At 42.2% G+C, this 20010-nt stretch overlaps 2 protein-coding genes and 1 long non-coding RNA gene across 4 annotated transcripts in view; 1 reads left to right on the top strand and 2 right to left on the bottom strand.

The window, feature by feature from the left end:
• Positions 1-6089, bottom strand: part of LOC118291873 (focal adhesion kinase 1-like) — a 55126-nt gene extending 49037 nt beyond the window's left edge. Inside the window, exon 1 of one of the 2 annotated variants that reach the window (XM_047332648.1) lies at positions 5778-6089. Coding sequence is in view for 1 of the 2 variants with exons in the window: in XM_047332615.1 (XP_047188571.1) it covers positions 3871-3907 (37 nt within the window). In the remaining variant the exon portion in view is untranslated. Of the gene's footprint in view, positions 1-3870; positions 4249-5777 lie in introns of those variants that run through there. The other variant, XM_047332615.1, reaches the window with a different exon arrangement.
• A 501-nt stretch (positions 6090-6590) lies between these two features.
• LOC118315841 lies at positions 6591-10706 on the top strand. The gene is made up of 3 exons (XR_004794955.2): positions 6591-6796; positions 10013-10166; positions 10404-10706. It is a non-coding gene; the product is annotated as an uncharacterized LOC118315841 (long non-coding RNA).
• LOC118315833 (protein NDRG1-like) lies at positions 7871-12552 on the bottom strand. The gene is made up of 12 exons (XM_035643436.2): positions 12307-12552; positions 11738-11843; positions 11502-11622; positions 11314-11376; positions 11142-11202; positions 10925-11011; positions 10695-10751; positions 10373-10539; positions 10025-10124; positions 9867-9902; positions 9705-9756; positions 7871-9380 (listed from the first exon to the last, which is right to left on the bottom strand). Exons 1-12 carry the CDS (start codon positions 12352-12354, stop codon positions 9154-9156), a joined length of 1125 nt encoding a protein of 374 aa, XP_035499329.2. The 5' UTR covers positions 12355-12552; the 3' UTR covers positions 7871-9153.
• Positions 12553-20010: the final 7458 nt, after the last annotated feature.

The following is a 20010-nucleotide window of genomic DNA, read 5'->3' as shown; positions in this document are numbered from 1 at the left end:
AAAAATATACCTGTAAACAGAATGCTGCAGATTTTCCGTACACATCTGCCTTTGATTTATACAGTTACTATATATATCATATCACACATACATATACTGCTGAAGACACTTCCCTTTCTTGTTCCAAACTATCTCTTAGAGGGACATTTCCTCAACTTGAAATGACCCAGCTCTAAATCCAACTTTAATCTTTCACATCCACAAATAATGACCCCCAAACTAGACCCAGTTATTAAAAGAGTGCTGAAACATCTGTCACTAGAACCGCTTAAAAAATTGTTTCACTTGCATAAACACTTCTCCCTCCTACTCTATCACATTTTCCACCTCGCGCTCTCGCCGGCCTTTTTTTCTTTCTCTCTCTCACTCCCACTCAGAGTAGAAAACTATCGCCTCTGGCTGTAAAACATAGAGGCTACAGTACAGCTGACACCACGCTGAGGGCATTGCACAATTCCATTCTCGTCAAGAAAAGGACAACAACAGCCTTTTGCAGCTCCTCTGCACTGATCAGCGTATCAGGCTACAGCGGATTCACAACTGAGACCAATATCTGAGAGAAGAATAAAGTCGCCACAGTGGCAGCGACAGCTTTAATGAGGTAGCTGTCATTGTATGTTGAAGCTGTGGAAACATCATTGTAGTATTGGGACAACTGCGGTGATAGGGAAGTGAGGCAGAGGACTATCTTTTTCACATCTGTATTTACATCTGCTGATATCACTTAACATTTTCCCATGTTGTCTGTTTATAATCTTCATATAATCCAAGGAAGGCAGCCCTGTGTGTTAATTTGTTTAAGCACACTCAATCAAATGAAGCTACGCGTCCGATTAGTCAAACAGTGTGCTGATATAAATGCTTTAACATAATGCACTACTAGATATTCCAGCGCACCGACATCAATTCAACTGTACACAGAGCATTTACTTCATAACATCCCTCATCTATGTTCATCACCAGCCATGCAGCGCTTTTTCACTTGCCAAAAAAAATAATGTGAACCACATGCTCTTCTTTTAAATTCTACTTCATTAAAGCCTTGATTCAATTATAAGATTTATATGCAATGATAAAACATTAGTTTCATTGAACAGAATAAATGCTGAGATTTAAGAGCTAAAATCCAGACCGACATTGAAAGAATGTTTTCCTTCTGCTATATTACTGCCAAAATGTTTTTTTTAACATTGCTCTTTACAAAACGAGAAATGATTCTTTAGATACCACAACTAAAAAAATCAACTTGGGACAAGATATCAGATCCAAACCCTAATACTTTTCCTATTTTGAGTAATTCTATCTTTTAAAAAAATCTAATTCATGTAAATTGTGATTAAATATTTGTGGAGTGGACCAAATACAGTATGTTATGTCACAGACGGACCAACTGGATTATTTATTAACTGTTTTATTTGAAGAGTAACACGGTTTTGGTTGTTTAAAAAAGCCAACAGATTTTACAAGGCAGAACTGCAGCATGCACTCTCACATTTATGCTCTGCTGTTATTGCTGTTTTCCTCTGAATTCATAGATTTATAGTTTGATTTTCTTTTTTTAACAAACAAGCCTTTTTTGCAAGCTGTTTTATGGCTCTACATCAGGCTGCAGCGCACTGCACCAAAGTTAATGTTCAGATATTCACAAAAACACTGATCTAAACCACCACGTCTCTGGGGTCCCGCAGGAACTTCACATCTCTGAATTCTTCCAGTGAGAATAAAGCATCTCGCTATTAGATACTGATACCCACTGTTTGTGATATTCTGCTGTATAGGTTTTTGCATGAATTCATCTCAATCATTTTATTTACAAAAAACATGCCTGGTGTCTGATATAAAAATGAGTCCCTATACTTTCAAAAAACTTTAATTATTATTTTGCACCAATATATTCAGTCAGTCCTACTACAGTCTAACTGTAATGTAAAAATATGTTTTTTTCTAATCCTAGAAAACCTTGAATATGATTCCCATACAAAACTGAGGTTACACTACATTTTAGAAGCAGGTGTTCTAATTTTTGTTATATATATTTTTGGATGTCAGCCATAGGGGAATGTCAAATTATGTCACATAAACGTGTTTAGGGCAACGTTACTATTTACTATTACTTTGAGGTTACATCAAGAACTAAACCTAAAGAGCAGAGAGATGTATTTTCATAATGTGTAAAACGAGTGATTTCACAATCAAAGTGCCTGGCAGTGAGCGCTGACCACAAGGCTTAGGCTAAACAAAATAGTGAGCCCTGGAGGGCAAATAGTGGAGGACTGATGATGACACAACATGAGCACATGTTTCCAGTCATACTTTCACTGGTCTTTCCAGACAGCCAGCTGCTGTGTTGTTCCAAAAGACATGAAAGACACTGCTCCACAAGAAGCCTCTGTAACAGTGGTTTTCAAGCTCTGGACTTGGGACTGTAACAGTTGTACACATGCTCAAGATCAAGCACATTTGTTTTCTAAAACTTGTAATTTGTCAACTTGCTCCAGGAAAATGACATGCCTGGAAGAATCAGCTAAAGAGCAAATCTAAATGTGTAACGCAACTACAAAATCTAGAGCTGTGTTCGACAACGTTTTCTGGCTTTTTGTGATACTTGTCAGTCCAAGTGTAAAGAATATGACACAACCCATCAGGTATCTCAGCCATAGCTGTTAGTGTAATAACAGAGCACATAGCCCGGGGCACAGGATGGGTGTTGGAGGGAGAACTGTCCTGGAATTCAATACAATACAAAATAAAGTAACCACAATTGAGGCAAGACACAAGACTTAAGCAAAATCATAAGGCAGAGTTTTGCACCCTTTATGGATTAAAAGGGTGTGTGCGTGTTTTAATGTGCTAAACAACTGCAGACACACAATGCTTTTTTATTCCCATTGGACCGTGGATCATTTTCAATCTCTCTACCAAGCTTTATATAACAAAAACTGTTCACAGCTTCATCAATTGCCAGACATCTGCTCCACATATTCTCCTTGGTCAGCTGCGCACCTATGTGCAGCCATGTGAACAAGTGAACTGACATTCGATCTCTGTGGCCTGTGGTTGTTTAGCTGTGTATTTATACAGGAACAGAAATCTGATGTTTAACTCTTTGTGGTACAGGTCTGACCAGACGTGGATGTCCAAAAGAGTCTGGAAGATCAGGTTTTATGTAGTGTGCCTGTTGATGTGAAGTTGAACACTTCTTGAACACAGGTTTAGATGCACAGGACGAGTGTGAAGCATGACTGACTGGCCAGGACACAATGGACCAGGATTATAACGGTGATAACTTCTATGCTCGTCTTACCTAGAGTCAAACTGGCCCTGAAAAATTGTGACAGTTTTTTTACGTTTTGTTAAGCACTCTATGAGAACTACGGTCACAGTAAGAACAGCACTGACAAGAGTAGTTGTTATAGGTTGTTATACTGGACATCAATCATAAAAGAAGAAACCTAAAATTACAGGTACAAACAGATCTCCACATATACAGGACGGCACACATTCAGCTGTGTTTTGCGGAGGACGGCGTGGCGAGCAGGATCCAAAACCATTCAGGAGATGAGATACACACAATCACTTCACTGTCAAGATCCGTTGTCAAAACCAATTGACCAGGTTTCTCAAAGGAAAACAGCGCAGGCGGACACTATATCAAAAGGCTTCTGTGTCTTTGTTTGTGCTCCACACGCTACCTGTGTGTGAGGTTTTCACATGCAACTGCTTGCACAGCGGTGAGCAGCGCAAATTCCTTTCCAGCCCTCATCCTGCCAGACCCTCTCTACCTGCCTGTAGCACAGAGGACCCACACACCGGTCCAATCACAGTCAAATGCACTCACAGAGCCGTCAGTGTGACTACACACCTACATACCTCCATTGGTGCAGCCCAGGAAATCCCAGAACTGCATGTTGGCAGTTGGTACACAGAGGACCGGACCTCGGCTAAATCACACGCCCGTTTACGTTCCTCCCGTGTCTCCACTTCCTAGTTGCACTGTGCGCTGTCACTTATGGGAGAGGGAAAACACCCGCCCACTGATTGTTTCCGACTCACACACCTGGGGGCCGAGTTTCATTTCCAAACTGCTGCTTCCTTCTCCTAAGCCTTCGTTTCATGTTGCCTTGCCACAAATTCTTCCTCCGCCTCTCATCTCATCACACGTCTTTATCTGTCCCTGACTGAAAACAGACAGGAGTAGACATCGATCAATTCTCGGCGTCGCTTACCCCCGTCCCTATCTCTTCGGATTAGTGGAAGTCAAGGGAGAGGAGGCGCGGCAGAGGACGATGAGCGACAAAGCCACGGCAACGTGCAGGCTGATTAATCCCTTGCATGAATAAAAAGTGTGTGAAAAAAATATGATTTCTCCTTGCAAATGCAATTTAAGTGGAAAAGATTCAGCATATAGGCACAGTGACAACACATGAAGGATAGAAAAAAAGGGTTTGATACGCATGAGTCATGTTGTTATAAGACTGATGTATACGTCACTGGAGGAGAGCCATGAACTGGTGCACTGACTGCATAAGCAATCGTGCAAACATTAACCAGCCTTTCAATAGTACATAGCACCGAGAGGCGGTTGTGTTCATCCAAAGGAGGAAAAGTGAGCGTGTGAAAACACCAAGTGAAAGTGAAATTTGAAAGAAATTATTCAAAGTGAAATTTCTTGAAAAATTAATTTACAAAAAAAACTTTCATATCCCTTTTTTACTTCTCCCAGGAACAGGTGGAAAAAAAATCCTACATTATTAGAAAAAAAAAAGATGACATTTTGAGTTTATTCACTGGAAGCTGACGACCGTTGCCTCGTCGGACTTGGTATGTTGTCAGCTAGGTGTCATTTAATATCAGAAATAGTCTTTTTGTCCACGGTTGCATAAAGGAAAAATATATATATATATATATATCTGAGGACACACACTGGGTCCTGACCCTCCAGTTAAGCTGCTGGAGGACAACTACAGGGACGACCTGAGGCAACGCTTGCATAAATGCAGGCCACAAGAAAGGGAGGGGGGGTGGAAGGGGGCAGGTAAAGAAAACGAATTTGCAGGAGACATGACAAGGAGCAGCTTCTGACACCACACACTCCTAATGGGAAAACTGTCAAATCCCCTCCACAGAACTGCACGGGCACCAGGCTGCACACAATGTGTGTGTGTTGCTCTGTACATTTTTTGGTATTACACCTAAACATCAACAGCATGATAAAAAAAAAAAAACAATTGTGAAAAAACAAATTCATACAAATCAATCAATGGTCCTCAAGTGAAGTGGTGGACGAGGCAGCACCAGAAGACACTTCTCCTTTTGTCCCTAAGCCCTTTGCAATACATCTCAGTCCGATGCAGCTCGTTGCACAACCAAACGCCGATTATGTAATAATGGTTGTTTTATTGTTATTGTATTAACCCTACAACGTTGCTTGCTGTGCATGACAGAAACCCTCCCTGGGCTCGGGACCTTTGAACCGGCCGTTGAATCAGAGAGGGCTGGTCGCGGCCACTGCACCACCGTCTTGTCTGAGGAATACAAATGACTCCCGTGCTGTCAACGTGACCGCTTATTTCATATCAGCCAGGTCACGACGTATTGAATCATAAACCCTGATACCGGCTCCTCGCACACACCCACCAGCGCGTCTTGAATCGGGGTTAACCCCATTGTCTGTGTGTGTGTGTGTGTAACCCCCCCCCCTTTAATGCTAGGCTAGCTCAGCTAACAGTGGGCTATTCCCACTCAATCCGCCTGCAGGAGAGGATCGATATACTCACCCGCTTACACCGCGGAGCCCCGGCCGCACCTACTCCCCCGTGAACCGAGCACCGCTTCTTTTTTTTCTTTTTTTTCCGGGCCAGTGTGTTTGAATTCTACACGCTCTCACGCGTCGGCACCAGAACCGGCTCGGTGGCTGTGTCTCTCCGCTTGTGAGTCTCTCCCTCCGCGACTGTTTTTGTCCACAACAGCGCCGTGCCCGGTCATCGGTGTCCACTGACTCTAGCTGTTAGCACCGCTCCTCCTGCCGCCGCCGCTGCCGCTGCCGCTCCTCCTGCCGCAGCTGCCGCTGCCACTGCCGCTCCTGCCGCTGCCGCTGCCGCTCCTCCTGCCGCTGCCGCTCCTGCTGCCGCTGCTGCCGCCGCTCCTCCTGCTGCCGCTCCTCCTGCTGCCGCTCCTGCCGCCGCCGCTCCTCCTGCCGCCGCTGCCGCTGCCACTGCCGCTCCTGCCGCTGCCGCTCCTCCTGCCGCTGCCGCTCCTGCCGCTGCCGCTGCTGCCGCCGCTGCCGCCGCTCCTCCTGCTGCCGCTGCTGCCGCTCCTCCTGCTGCCGCTCCTGCCGCCGCCGCTCCTCCTGCCGCCGCTCCTGGCGCTGCCGCTGCCGCTCCTGCCGCTGCCGCTCCTCCTGCCGCTGCCACAGCCGCTGCCGCCGCCGCTGCCGCCGCCGCTGCCGCTCCTTCTGCTGCCGCTGCCGCCACTGCCGCTCCTGCTGCTGCCGCTGCCGCTGCTCCTGCCGCCGCCGCCTCCGCTGCCGCTCCTCATGCTGCCTCCGCTGCCGCTGTTGCCGCTGCCGCCACTGCCGCTGCCACTGCCGCTCCTGCTGCCGCCTCCGCTTCCGCTCCTCCTGCTGCCGCTGCTGCCGCTGCCGCTGCTCCTGCCGCCGCCGCCTCCGCTGCCGCTCCTCCTGCTGCCTCCGCTGCCGCTGCTGGAGCCCGAGTCTTTCCAACATGGCCGCAGCTGGCAGGGCTCACTGACAGGAGGAGAGAGGGGCCCTGCTGTACGAGACCGGTGCCAGCTGAAGGTACCCCCCTTATATATATATTTTTTTTTTTTTCAAATGAAACATCCACCATTCATATCATCTTCAATATGAGGTGCAATTAGGGCATATTCAAAGACTCTTTTGAATATGTTTAAAAAATATCATGATCAGATGAGAAAATATGAGGGTGGGGTGGGAAGTGTCAGAGCAGGGTTCTACCACAATAGACTACACAGTGTGAAAGTGAAAGAGTGTAGACTCAGTTACAGTTAGCGATCAAAAGTGCCTCTGCTGTAGGTAAGGAGGTAGAAGTATTGGTGGGGGCACAAGCAAAACAGCTATTATTTCACTGTGTAACCATGTGCAACGTGCAGCTGGGTGCAGGCTATAGATGAAATTAAATTGCTCTCCACTTTGTCCATCTCACTTTGAGTGAGCGACCACTGTGCTGGCAAGGCAGTCGTTAAATCAACCTTACAAAAAATCTGCTAATGGAAATCTGCAGGATTTAGTGTTAGTACGGTGAAGCCCGATGCACCACAGCACAGTGAAATCATTGGCAACAGGGGATACATGAACCCACAGTCCTAGGGCTGATCTTAAGAGATTTCTGCCATGCATTATTCATCATAGTGTCATAATGAAAGCCAAACAAAAGAGGCTTTGAAATAAAGATACACCCCCCACACAGAGGGAGAGTGAGACACACAAACACATACTCAAACAATATTATTGTGATTTTGATCCTGACTGCCATTATGCTGCCTTGTTATCTGCGTACCTCTACTGTCTCACAGTCACAACCCAAAACAATCTGTCTGCTGATGGCCTACACACACAGTCCCACCTACTCGTATATTCATGCATGCATCTAATATCCACACATACACACACAAATGCATGCAGACACACATTCAAATTAAAGGTTATTCTTATCCACAAGGAAGAGTAATGCAAATGATGGTGCGAGGGAGGGTGACACTTAGGTGGATTAAAACTCATTACATCAGAGTAGCGTAGTATCCGCAGGGTCACCACTGTAGTCTATACATTTACACATTTGGCAGTCACACAGTTTGGCAGATGCTGGGAAAAAATATATTATGTTTCGTGTACATTTATTCTGTTCTTTATTATTAAACACCACCGGAGTGAAAGGAAAGAGTAAATCAACCTTGAGCCATGTTGCAGATCACAAGCCTTTCCTCTACTCAGTCATACTCAATGCAGTAAAACATCACAGTATTCTGTGGGTGGAGAGCTGATATTGTGTATCACTCATATATTTGTATGACTGAATTGGTTAGAAGCGATGCTGGGCTACTTGAATGTTATTGGCTTCATTGACATGAATAGTGCTGTAGTCATTTTGGAATGATTTGCCAAAAATTCAAATTTTATGGTTCATCCTTGTACTGTTATTTTCGGCTTGCCCCATGATAAGATGGATTTTAAATATTGGAAAATAGTTAAATAACTTAAGTGGGATGTGAATTAACAAACACGCTTTTAACACTTATTTGGCTTCATAACCTGACCCGTTAGACCCAGATGTTCAGAGAGAACAGAGGAGGTTATAGAGCTCCATCTAGTGGAATAATTACAGAAATACAATCTACAATAAACCTAGGGTTAGGGTTAGGGTTAGGGTTAGGGTTAGGGTTAGCTGCAAGCTTTTTTTTGTTTTCAGAAATGTGTTTAATCACTGAAAGCACAAGAAATGTATACATAACATCTGTTTCAAAATTTGAATTGAATATAACACATCTTTTTCACTAAACACCCAAAGTTTAAACCATTTTGTGAATGAAGTCATTGAGTTTAGTTGATGTTATATCCATAACACATCCCTACAGTTGATGATCCACGGCTGTCCAAGTAGCATAAAATCAATACATATCCCAACAGTTATGAATACAAAGTTTTCACACTAGCAGATATGTTATCTTTGCATATTATTATACTCATTGTACACAAGTGCACCTATGATTTAGCTTAAGGACTCCATTTTTAAATAATATATTTCAGCTTTCATGTTTTTCACATAAAGTGTGCATTAATTAAAATATCTACAGAATGAATCAAAGGGGAGAAAGGACATGCGCAGGTGAAGGGAGGAAAAGACAAAGTTAAGAAGAGCACAGATAAAGAGGCATGGAATATAACACTCAGGGCAGGTTAGAGAGAGCAGAAGGCTGAGTTGGTAAGGAAAAGATGAATGGATACAGAATGGTACAGACAATGGGATGGAGGTATGACCTGTGACCTTTCAGCTAGAGATAGTGCAGTTAAGGGCATTACCGAATGATGAGCGGTAGGAAGACAGAATGAAGGTTGAAGCCGGGGAAATATAATGAGGTATAAATTAAGTGAATGGGATTTTGGGCATGTGCGCTCTAGCATGCCACTTCAGTGGTCTTGGAGATGCTCTGTCCCATATTTCTAAAACTCTCCGTGGAGACGTCGGTTTGTGAGCGCCCGCGCTTCTCCTCTGTGCTTTGTGAGTGCGTTCGGCCCCGCTGCAAGTCGTTGGTGTGTGAGCGGCTCCGAGAGCCATCGAAGGACGAGATGCTGGAGCTGGAGGTTGTCCGTGAGCGAAGTCTGGTCATACCGGCACTGGACACTGGAGGTAGAGAAGAGGCCAGTGTGTGTTACTCTGCATCTGCCCTTCAGAGTTTATTCAAATTTTATTTCACATATAGTTGATGTTGTGGATTTAACACACTATTGATTCAACCTACATTAAATTCACTTAACTGTGATAACTGCTTTTGACATTTTCTGTTCTGAACACCCAAGGTGGGATAAGGATATTCATTTTATTTAAATTGAATTGAATTGATTTGAATTATCATGTGTATCTGCCGTAACTGAACAAAGAGCCACCTGCAGACCACGGAAGAATTAAGCCTTTAAAGTAGTTTAGGGTTAAGATATTGTTACTTACTGTATCCCATGCCCTGGATGAAATATTTGAAGGCTTCAGTCACTTTGGCTGGCTGTGGAGAGAAAGATGTAATGTGTTAAAAACCTGCAGCCAATCGGAGGTGGAGATTCTACAATGTTGTAGGTAGAGTAGCCAATACATATTCACATAATCATAGCCTACCTGATCCACCTGAGGAAGTCCCCCACAGTCGGCCATCTGGAGGGACAAAGCACAAACTCTTTGAATAAAGGCCTAAAAATATATCAAATATGCATATATGTGCTTTCTAATTCCTTGGTTGTTTATTTCATTTTCCGATCAACCAGTGGCCTGGTTACCTTGAGCAGTGTGGTCTTGGTGGGGTTGAGTTTAGAGTTGCAGTCAACCACAGCCTCCACAGCTGGAGAATTATCTCCTACGACCAGCAGAGTGGAACACCTGTAAAAAAAAGTAGGTCAACAGGCGTTATTGGCAGATAAGGTAAGAAACATGGTTTGGCCGAGCTTGACGTATTTCAGATTGTTTTTTTGTGAAGAACTTGTGATGAACTTGCTGGCTACTCAGAATTAGGCTTCTTTGCCACAAACCGCTTTCTTTTACAGTGAAACCTTGGCTAAACACTGCAACAGATTACATTTAACCATAAAAAAGGAATGTATGAGAAAACACGAGACTATTTTACTCACTTGAGTGTCCTGAAATTGATGTTCTCCTCAGGAACGGGCCTCTCGACCTCCAGAGCGCCGCGGCTGTTGTAGGAGTGGAAGAACTGACTCACGTTGGACTGGTTCATTGTTGTCGTGATGTGGTGACGGAACGTAGCAATGAGGTCATGGTTGGTCTGGATCTCCTCCTGAAAAAGCAGTTGGAAATTCAGACGGAGATGTTCTGTGTCCGATATGTAAGACCCAGTGGACATTTGACAAAGTTGTTTAACATTTGTGTGTCCATCCTTTTGTTGTCATGGTAACGAAAGCCAGTCATTAAAGATGGCGCCTGATACCTTACCTTTCCAAACAAGTGTGCGATGACAGTGTCTGGAAGAGTGTGGGTCCATTCAGTGATCTGTAAAGCAAAACACACAAACTCACAATTACACAAAACTGGGACAAAGACACCTCCATAGCCGCTCAAGTATCACAATCAATTAAATTCTTATGGTGGAAAAAAAATCTAATCTATATTCAGCATGCATGTCAGGTAATCTTCAACACACACTAATAACACATATTATTTACCTTGTTTGCAACTGAATCAATTAGTCCTTCAGCGTTGGGGTTGATGTTGATCAGAACTAATCCATCCACCTGATCAGGATGATTTAGCTACACAGACACAGGAGTCATCTCGTTTATTTGTCTCTCACAATAAGGAGTATGTTAACAACTCAGAGTCAGAATCTGTTCTCCACTGTTTCAAGTTGAAACGGGATTCAGAGAATATGTTTAAACTTACAGCGAATTTCGCCAGGATGTAGGCTCCTGCTCCGACTCCCAGTGCAATCACGCTACGCAACCTGCAGAGCGCACACACAGTCAAAAGGTCAAAAGGCCCTTCGGTCAACTGTCATCCCTTCATTTAAAGGAGAGCCCAAGGAAGAATTTTTGGTGAATAAAGTCGGTTTTACCCAAAGTGTTTGAGGACAGCAGGCAGTGCTTCAGACAGCTGGTCCATGGTGGGGTAGGTATACCTGAGAGGTCAAAAGTCTTATCAATTCCAATATGAATATTCATATCAAATAATCTTGTATTTACAGCATTAATTATGATTGCAATGTTAGTAAGACTGCTGTAGAAAGAGAGACAGTCTTCTTACGCAGTGGGGAGAGTTTTGGCTCCCTCATGTTGTCCGGGTGCTTCAACGTGACAAACAGGTATATGTTTGATGATTTCCTGCATGTCCTCGTGGTTGAACAGAGTCTCGAAACAGGTTTTGTCTGTAGGGGAAGGGAAAATAGAAATCACTGAACTGCGTCTTTGGTAAGGTTTGAAATTTGTTCCACTTATTCACAGGTATATTGTTTCCTTGGCTGGTCGAGACGTGAGACTTACGGTTCAGTCCCACGTCGTGAAAGGTCAGGATGACGGGGCGGTTAACCCTCGGAGTCCCATTCATGATGCAGTGGACTTTGCCAAACAGAGTATCCACATACTCCTCCTGAATTCAAAACAGAGATCCGGTCGCACAGATTATCCAGACATGCTAGTTTGTGTTGGCCATTGGCCCGTTGAGTTTCTGCCCCTTGAGTGTGGCTGGAGATATAAATTAACACATTTGTGAATTGCACAAATATCTGATATGTTGTAGAGGACATTTGATTTTTGGTATCACAGAACCATTGATCTGCACAGTCTCTGCATTCATATCATCTTATTATTGTATTTACATGAACTAAATTTTCTTAAATAATAATAATAAAAAAATTATAATAATATTTTAATTGCAAACTGAAACCATATCCTGATGTTGACCACATGACACACAGCTGACTGACCAGTGGTCCCTGTGGCCATGCAGACAAAAGTTACATGGTAAAAAAATCATTTAACTTAACCGAAGGGTTAGAGCTACAGCGGGGAATCTGACCTCAAGGTTAACTTAAACTCTCGGTGATACTCACAGTGATTTGAGGCTCAAAGACAGAGTCACACTCGTCCTCCAGAACCATGGCTGCTGATGCAGAGTAGACCACAAAAACAAAACAAGGTAGATGTCCTCTGTGTAGGGGGGATCTTTGATCCTTTACGTCCTTGTGATTTTTCGATCAAATTAATCCTTTGCCTAATTTGTATTTGTGGACCCTACCAGACCTGTGGTAAGAAACAACTCGATATTGTAGGTATATCGTTGACAGTGCTGCACTGTGTATCTGTGACTGACTATATGTTTGAGCTGGTTTATATATCCTCTGACACTGATCTGTCTCTAAGCCCTAAGTCCAACTGGTCTCTTCCAGTGTTAATCTGACCTCAGGCTGTTGCATTCCCACAGAGACATCCCTGGATTTCTACAGGGAATTAACCTGCACATCTACTGTAATCTGTGTAAACACAACGTCACTGTGGTGCTTTAATGCATATGAATGTATTATGATAAAACATTTTAGTTTGTCTAATGCATAAAAACTAAAATATATGGGAAACAAACAAACTATTGTTGTATGGGAAAATAGATCTGATTTAATCCTTTAATATTCTTGATGCTCGGGAACTTAAAAAAACGGTAAAAATTCACAAGTAAAGCGTGCTGTTATTTTGCTGCAAGGTGTCAGGGGAATCAGAATCAGCTTCGGCCAAACCATGAGCACGTCCGCTGTCTAATCTCAGCTTGCCATCTGTTGGTCAAGGCAAAACATTCTGCTCCTTACACTTCAGTAACCTTGACCCTCCTCACAACCAAGTACATTAACTTAATCTGGATAGCAGCTCTGAACGCTCTGTTTGTCTTGTCATTCTTACACAGCACTACAGCTAAAGCCAACTCCCGGAGCTGATAAGTTCAATCATCTCAAAAAAAACCTCAACACAACAAGACAAAACAGTTCAACAGGTTAGATTGTGTTGACCATGAAAAAAGACGTGGTCATTGCGCACTGTGAGTCAATGCAAGACTTGCAAAACAACAGACATTGTATTTTTACATAATCTTACAAAACAGAAATTGGTAGAAATGAAGACGGTGTGGATGCGAGAATCTCTCTGATTTAAATCAGTCTCTCGATGACACGATGCATGTGAAGAATGTCCGTGTGAAATTCACAGCCCATTCTTTGGCCTGTCTGTCCAACACACAGACACAAACACACTTACACTTCCTCATTAACACTGTATGTTGCTGTCAAATGTAAGTGATGAGGCTATGCTCAATCTTAAAAGACTCCGTTATGATATGAGAAAAAGAAATGTAGTTTGCAGATACAAACAGCTGACAGGGACAACATACCAGTCGTCTGAAAGGGACAATTCTAGAAGTTATACCCTTGTGTTATATTTAATATCTGAAGTCTTGACCCACAGCGGTTGTTTGAACAGAATTAATTTGTTTGAGGAGAAAGACATAATTCAAGAAGTTGTTATTTGATGTTAAACTATTTCATTCGGTTAATTTCTTTGTTTTTCATTTTAATATTTTATTTTATCTTTCAAACAACACAAACTGTATTGCAGTGAAGTTGACTCTAATGTCTCTTAAATGAAATGTTTTTTCCCCTCATGACGGTAGAAGGCCGGAGATTTATGACGTGGGTAGATGAACGAGTGCTCTCCTCTCAATCACGTAGCCCTGAGCAAAACACAGAGTCCTTGACATTGTGAATATCTGTATACTGCAACAGGCGATGCAACAGTCACTGACATGCAGGACATTCCCTCGATCGATTAGTGGAAATGTGCCGTAGGGTCCGGCAGCAGGTGTCCTCATAAAAGACAGCAACAGCTGGCTGAATGGAAACAGGTCAGACTGCGCTGTGCCTCCTTTGAGATGTAACACCACCACTACCTGGTACACACACACATATAGATGAGAGCTCTGTGTGTGCTAAAGGTTTAATCCATTTAGTGGTGGCTGAAGAGCACAGGGCAGCAGATGGGTCTTACTCTGCCTCACGTCAGTCTGAACCCATTTTAACATCATACTAACCCTGACCAAGCTCTGGCCTGCTAGTCTATTTCACCATTGACGGCTGGCCCATATGTTTTTCTATTTTCTGGGAGTGTGTTGCTATTGAAATAATTTCAAAAGTACTGTGTCTTACCTACAAACCTGAAAATATCATTAAAAGAAAATCTAACTCATAAATATACATAAATGCGGGAAGTAAAAAAATGCTAAATTACAAAATATACGCAATTAAATACAGAAGACAAAAAACACAGTTGTCTTTTGTATTAATGAAAAAGTGAAAAGAAACACATTGACACTGACTCATGCAGTGAATATTTCCAACGCTCTGAATGGAATTTAAGTTTAACTAGGGGATTTGATACAAAATATCCGCGAAAAAACCCAACCATGTCATTACTATAGAGTCATATTCTGAACTGAATACTGTTCTGAACTCGCCCCTTATTGGGTGAGAAGCATTGACGTCATATCTTAGGGCACAAATAATGTGGTGCTCAAGTTCAAAAAACAAAACAATAAAGTTTTTTTAATGAACAGGAGACATGGAAATGTTAGTGAGCATATATGTATGAATTATCTGCATATATCCATATCTATTGAAATAAAAATTCTGGTCATTTTTTTCTTGTCTTTCACAACATTTTGTCTTAGGGTCACTATTGGGAAATCACAGGGGCGGCTAAGAATATTAACAATGACTCGGTCAAGTGTACCAGACTGTGATCCAGCAGGCACCAATAGCAGGACCCTGAAAATAAATCAGCCCCCATCAATTCAAGAAGTCACCCAACTCGTCTACTGTATCACATATCACATTCCCAATCAATAAATGGTGCAAAGCACTGGTCATAACGGTTCAATCTAGCAGCCCATTTTTACCGAAAGTAACATTTTCAGTCATAATTTAACAATTCCCAGTATTGTCCACTAGATGGAGCTCTATGTCGACTCTCTGCATGCAACAGCAAGGCAACGGTCAGTTTGAAGGTCAGAAGTTCATCGTGCTGCTTTGTTTTTCCCCGTCGCGAACCTCAATTTTGAAATTACTTTTGTTCATTATTAGGATTCTTGTGTCTGTTAATGTCACTTTATATCGGCTACATGCGCACAGTGTTTCAACTAAACTATGTCGATTATTTTTCTAAATGTGTTCTCATACGTACTCTATGATATTTCCCATTTGTCATGATCCATTCTGTTCACAGCCCAGATCATCTTAAGAGGGGTATATCTACTTTTTAAGTAAATTGGAATTTCTACTGGCATTAAATATCACCTATTGTCACACTATATTTTTTCGCCCCACAAAATCCCATGTAGATGTGGCTGTATTCAAACAGAAGGGATGGACAGTGAGATGGAAAGTGAGTTTTGGGAGCCAGAAATCTCAGCATATGGTGAAGTGATCATTGAGTGATCATTGTTTGTGACTCACAAGTATTTCAATATAACCTCCTATGTGGCTGCCTGCACACGTGTTATGGACATTTTGTGTTTTGTGGGTCAAATATGATCTCATTGTCCTCTGTCACAGCAGGTTTCATGTCCCACACTTTGTTTGCCATTGTGTTTTTCATTCTCTTACTGTGTTTTTGTTGTTTCAGGGCACCAAGCCTATGGACACATCTATAATATAGCTGGTATTACAAAGTCGTATTGTCATACTGACAACTGGTTGTCATGGTAACTCTAAAGTCTGCAGGTGAAAGTCTTGCTGTCCTACTCTCAGCTTTCAAAACAGTCTAATTATACACCCAGCAGCTGCTGCTGCTTGCCACATGCTCGACTGTGTGCGTACTTGTGTGTGTGTGTGTGTGTGTGTGTGTGTAAGTAGGTATGCGTAGGATTTTCCTCTCAACCTCATTCTGTGTACGTGCATATATCGCAGTAGTCTTGCATGTGTTTGAGGGGGTGTGCATGCTTATGTGCAAAAATGTAAAGGCCATTTCTTGTTTAACGTGTTATTGTATGTGGTAATATTTTCAGGTCCAGGCTCAAAAATGAAAAAAAAAAAAAAAAAGATTTAGGTTCACAGTTCTGCTGTAGAATTCAAGCATTATTCAGATTCCTAAAAGTCTAGATCAGGTTGACTCAATAATATTTTTATTTTTATTTTAATCAATTTAAGATTCCTTAAACGGTAAAAAATTACAAGTTAGAAATATACCAGACATGTTTATTATATTTCATTTCGTCAGATTGGTCTTTTGATCATCTCAGGTGCTCCCTAGCCCCATCTTTGGGACCGCCACTCCCATTATAATTACAAATAAATCAAATATCATATCAAAATGAATTGTATCACGTTGTATCGTATCATGCTAGTTTGATTGAATCAAATGATCCATCTGGACTTTTGCAGCCAACCAAAACTGAAATGTCAAATATAACATTGGCAGTAATTTAGTCATACTGGAGATAATAGCGTGTCTCAAAACAGGAAGCCCTTGGAAGATTGCCTAATCCACCACAGAGCTTACTTCTGGCCAATGAGAAGCCTGGTCTTTCCAGCATAGTGACTCACCTGTTGAAACATGACATCCACTAAACGTACGTATAACACTGAAATCTGCCATTGTGTGATTATGTGCCGTTAAGAGGTCATTAATATTTCTGAGTCATGTGTGAAACGCTGAATGTCAGCTTGTGGTAGATAAAACTGGTTTGGAGTGACTGCGCTTCCCATTCATATCCAGTTTCTTCCTGGTTGCTTTGGGAATTACATAGTATTTCACACTGCTGCTGAGTAGTGAGCCCGAGAGACAGAATTACAAACTCTTTCAAGGGAGGGGATGCACTGCGTAATTGTATATATCAACATGGTAAATGAGTGTAAATTACACTCGTCTGCGCTCCCACTTTATTCATTCATCTGGAATGAATGACATAAAACCAAACAAGAAGTCAATTGTCAGTCAGCATGTGGATTTATGAAAGATTTACCTCATCCCTGAGTAGTTTGCGGATACAATATGGGCTATTAACGAGACATTTTTAAATTGTGATTATTTTGCAATATAAAAGCCATTACTTTTATTTGTACAAATACTAGTAGTAGTAGTCACAGTTGTAGCTGCCTACAACATTGGTAACTTGCCTGGCTGAACAACTGGTGAGTTGTTCAGCCACACACACACACACACACACACTTTTTTTTTCAAACTGGAGGCCATGTTTGTATTCAGGCACAAAAATAACAGGGAGACGAGACAGTACTGAGCCAGATTAGCGCTCCTCCATTGAGGTGGTAGGAGATTTAAATAGCACCAGTCATTGCATAATTCCAAGAATAGCTTACCAAGAAGAACCTCGTTCTACAACATCAACATTTACTCCATCTTGTGAGGAACAATTAACCAAGAAACACACAAAACCTACAAAACAATGGTGCGTTTAAGTCTCTACATTTGTGTTTATTTAGAAAGAGACATTCTCCAGCAACCAGATCAGATTTTGCCTGCAGCACATGTCGCTTCTCATGGAATTAATGTCATAAACACTGATATTTATTCATAAGATAATTACTTAAATACTAGTAAAATACCAGTAGGCTGGGCCGCTGCCATTAGTTCTCATTCTGGACAGGGGAACAGTAAATGATTCTACTTGTTCACCTGGTCCAAAGGCAACACATTCTTCTTTTGAAATTGAAAACCTCACTCACATTAACACCTACACACACACACACACACACAGACACACACATACACACACACACACGCACACATACAAACACACGCACACACACACACACGCACACACACACACATACAAACACACACACACACACACACACACACACACAGACACACACATACACACACACACACGCACACACACACATACAAACACACACACACACACACACACACACAAACACACACAAACACACACCCACACACACACACACACGAACACACACACACACACACACACACATGACAAGAAATGAGGTGAAGGATGAGTTTGGCCTGACTCAAGATCAAGTGAAGGGTAAATGGCTATTGTCATATGTTAGTCTGACTCTGGCAGGAAAGCCTGAACAGAATGATTCATAATTATCATGTTCACCACCATCAGCAATGTTTGGTTTTTAAAAAAAGGGCCTGAGCGCTTCCTTGGCATTTCCTAAGAGCTGCGGTAGAAAGGGTTCAATGCTGAAGTCTTTGCAGGTCATTCCATTGCTTGCATGCGTCCACAGGCTACGTCCAACGTGTCCTTTAGGCCGCTCTAAGAGCACAAGACTGCCAGCTGAAGGTTGACCTACAAGGTGTCAGCTCACATTTCCAGAAGCCATTGCAGCAACCATGTTGAGGCCAGCGCACTGCCATTTGTAGCATCAAAACAGATAGTCAACAACACGGACCTGACTGGTTCTCAGCAGGATCAGATAGATTAGGCCTTGAAAGGAACATGACAGTATGAGATATGGAAAACAATGATAATAGGTGGAGTAGTATTTTATTAGAAACACAAAAATCAGTAATAAATGGTGACATTTTGATGCTTTTTAAGGGTCCAAAACACTATTTTCTTTTTAACTGAAAGCTTTTACTTCTGTTGGGTGAGCTTTTGGTGTTTTACTGAGTTTGTGTGTTTGTTTATGCATGTTTGTATGTTTTTGTATGATACTTTTTAATGTGTTGTTTTATGATAATTTCACTATTAAAGCCTCAGTTATCTACGATCGTATCTATAACCCAATAGCTCAACATCTATGGTCTCAACTGTTAGAAAGCACATGTCTCTCCGCCCATGTTACTGTCTCTATCAAACTGTTCATTTCTTTATTCTTCTTCTCTCTGGAGGTCTTTATCTGTCACTTTGTGTTTGGAACCTGATAATCACCACTTGTGTCTATATTTATGCTTGTTATCACCATTAAAAAAAAACGATGATGGGTCACCACAATGAAAATCAGTGAGATAACTTTGGCAGATGCAGTAGCCAAACATTTGACACCACAATGCAGGCAGCGGACACAGGTCCAACCCCCGACAACACAAACACACACTGAAAGTTACTTCAGTTAAAGCAGCACGCACCATCATGTGATGCATTGGAAAGTGTTCAAATATTGCTGCAGCTAATTTTAGTCAGTAAGATGTGTTTTGCGTTATGTGATTTATTTTTTAAAAGCTGTACGCAAAGGTGACCAGTCATGTTATGTGATTGATGGTCAGGTGAGGCGCCTGCGTGTTCTGCTATTAAGGGTCTGTGCCTGTGACTGCCTTGTGACTCTCTGGACGCAAATACACATACCATAACCCGTGTAAACACACGAGATAAAGATAACTTCAACGTGAATCGTAAAAACGAAAGAAAAAAAAAAACGGCTGCATGGATTCATAGAAAAATTTGCCACAATGTCAATTGGTTTAGAATATGTGATCTGTCATTTCATTTTTATTTTATTTTGTTTTTGGATGAACACAGTGACTGATGGGTCAGTGGATTTACTCAGTGTCGGCTGCAGCAAAACAAAGAATCTGGTACTGGTTGTCCGTCACAGAGAAAGTTAATTCCATGAACTGAGGCTGAAACGTTTGACTTGTCCAATCTGTCTGGTAGCTCAGAGGACCATCTATTTTTAGTCTCTCAGGGAGGGGAAGGGGGGGGGGGGGGGGGGGGGGGGGGTGAGGAGGCAAGGAAAACAAGAGAAGGTCCAGGCAGAAGTGTCATAGAAGGAAATGTTCATGTT

This window comes from Scophthalmus maximus, chromosome 1 (genome assembly GCF_022379125.1).
Source record: "Scophthalmus maximus strain ysfricsl-2021 chromosome 1, ASM2237912v1, whole genome shotgun sequence".
Classification (NCBI taxonomy): Eukaryota; Metazoa; Chordata; class Actinopteri; order Pleuronectiformes; family Scophthalmidae; genus Scophthalmus; species Scophthalmus maximus.
Note: the sequence above shows the minus strand (reverse complement) of the source record. Positions and strands in the feature narration are given on the sequence as shown.

Coding starts and splice junctions, on each gene's coding strand:
- LOC118315833 (XM_035643436.2), bottom strand. CDS start 12,354: ATGGTTCTGGAGGACGAGTGTGACTCTGTCTTTGAGCCTCAAATCACT. Junction 10,752..10,924: donor TTGATTCAGTTGCAAACAAG/GTAAATAATATG, acceptor TTTGCTTTACAG/ATCACTGAATGGACCCACAC. Junction 9,903..10,024: donor CCAAGACCACACTGCTCAAG/GTAACCAGGCCA, acceptor TTGTCCCTCCAG/ATGGCCGACTGTGGGGGACT.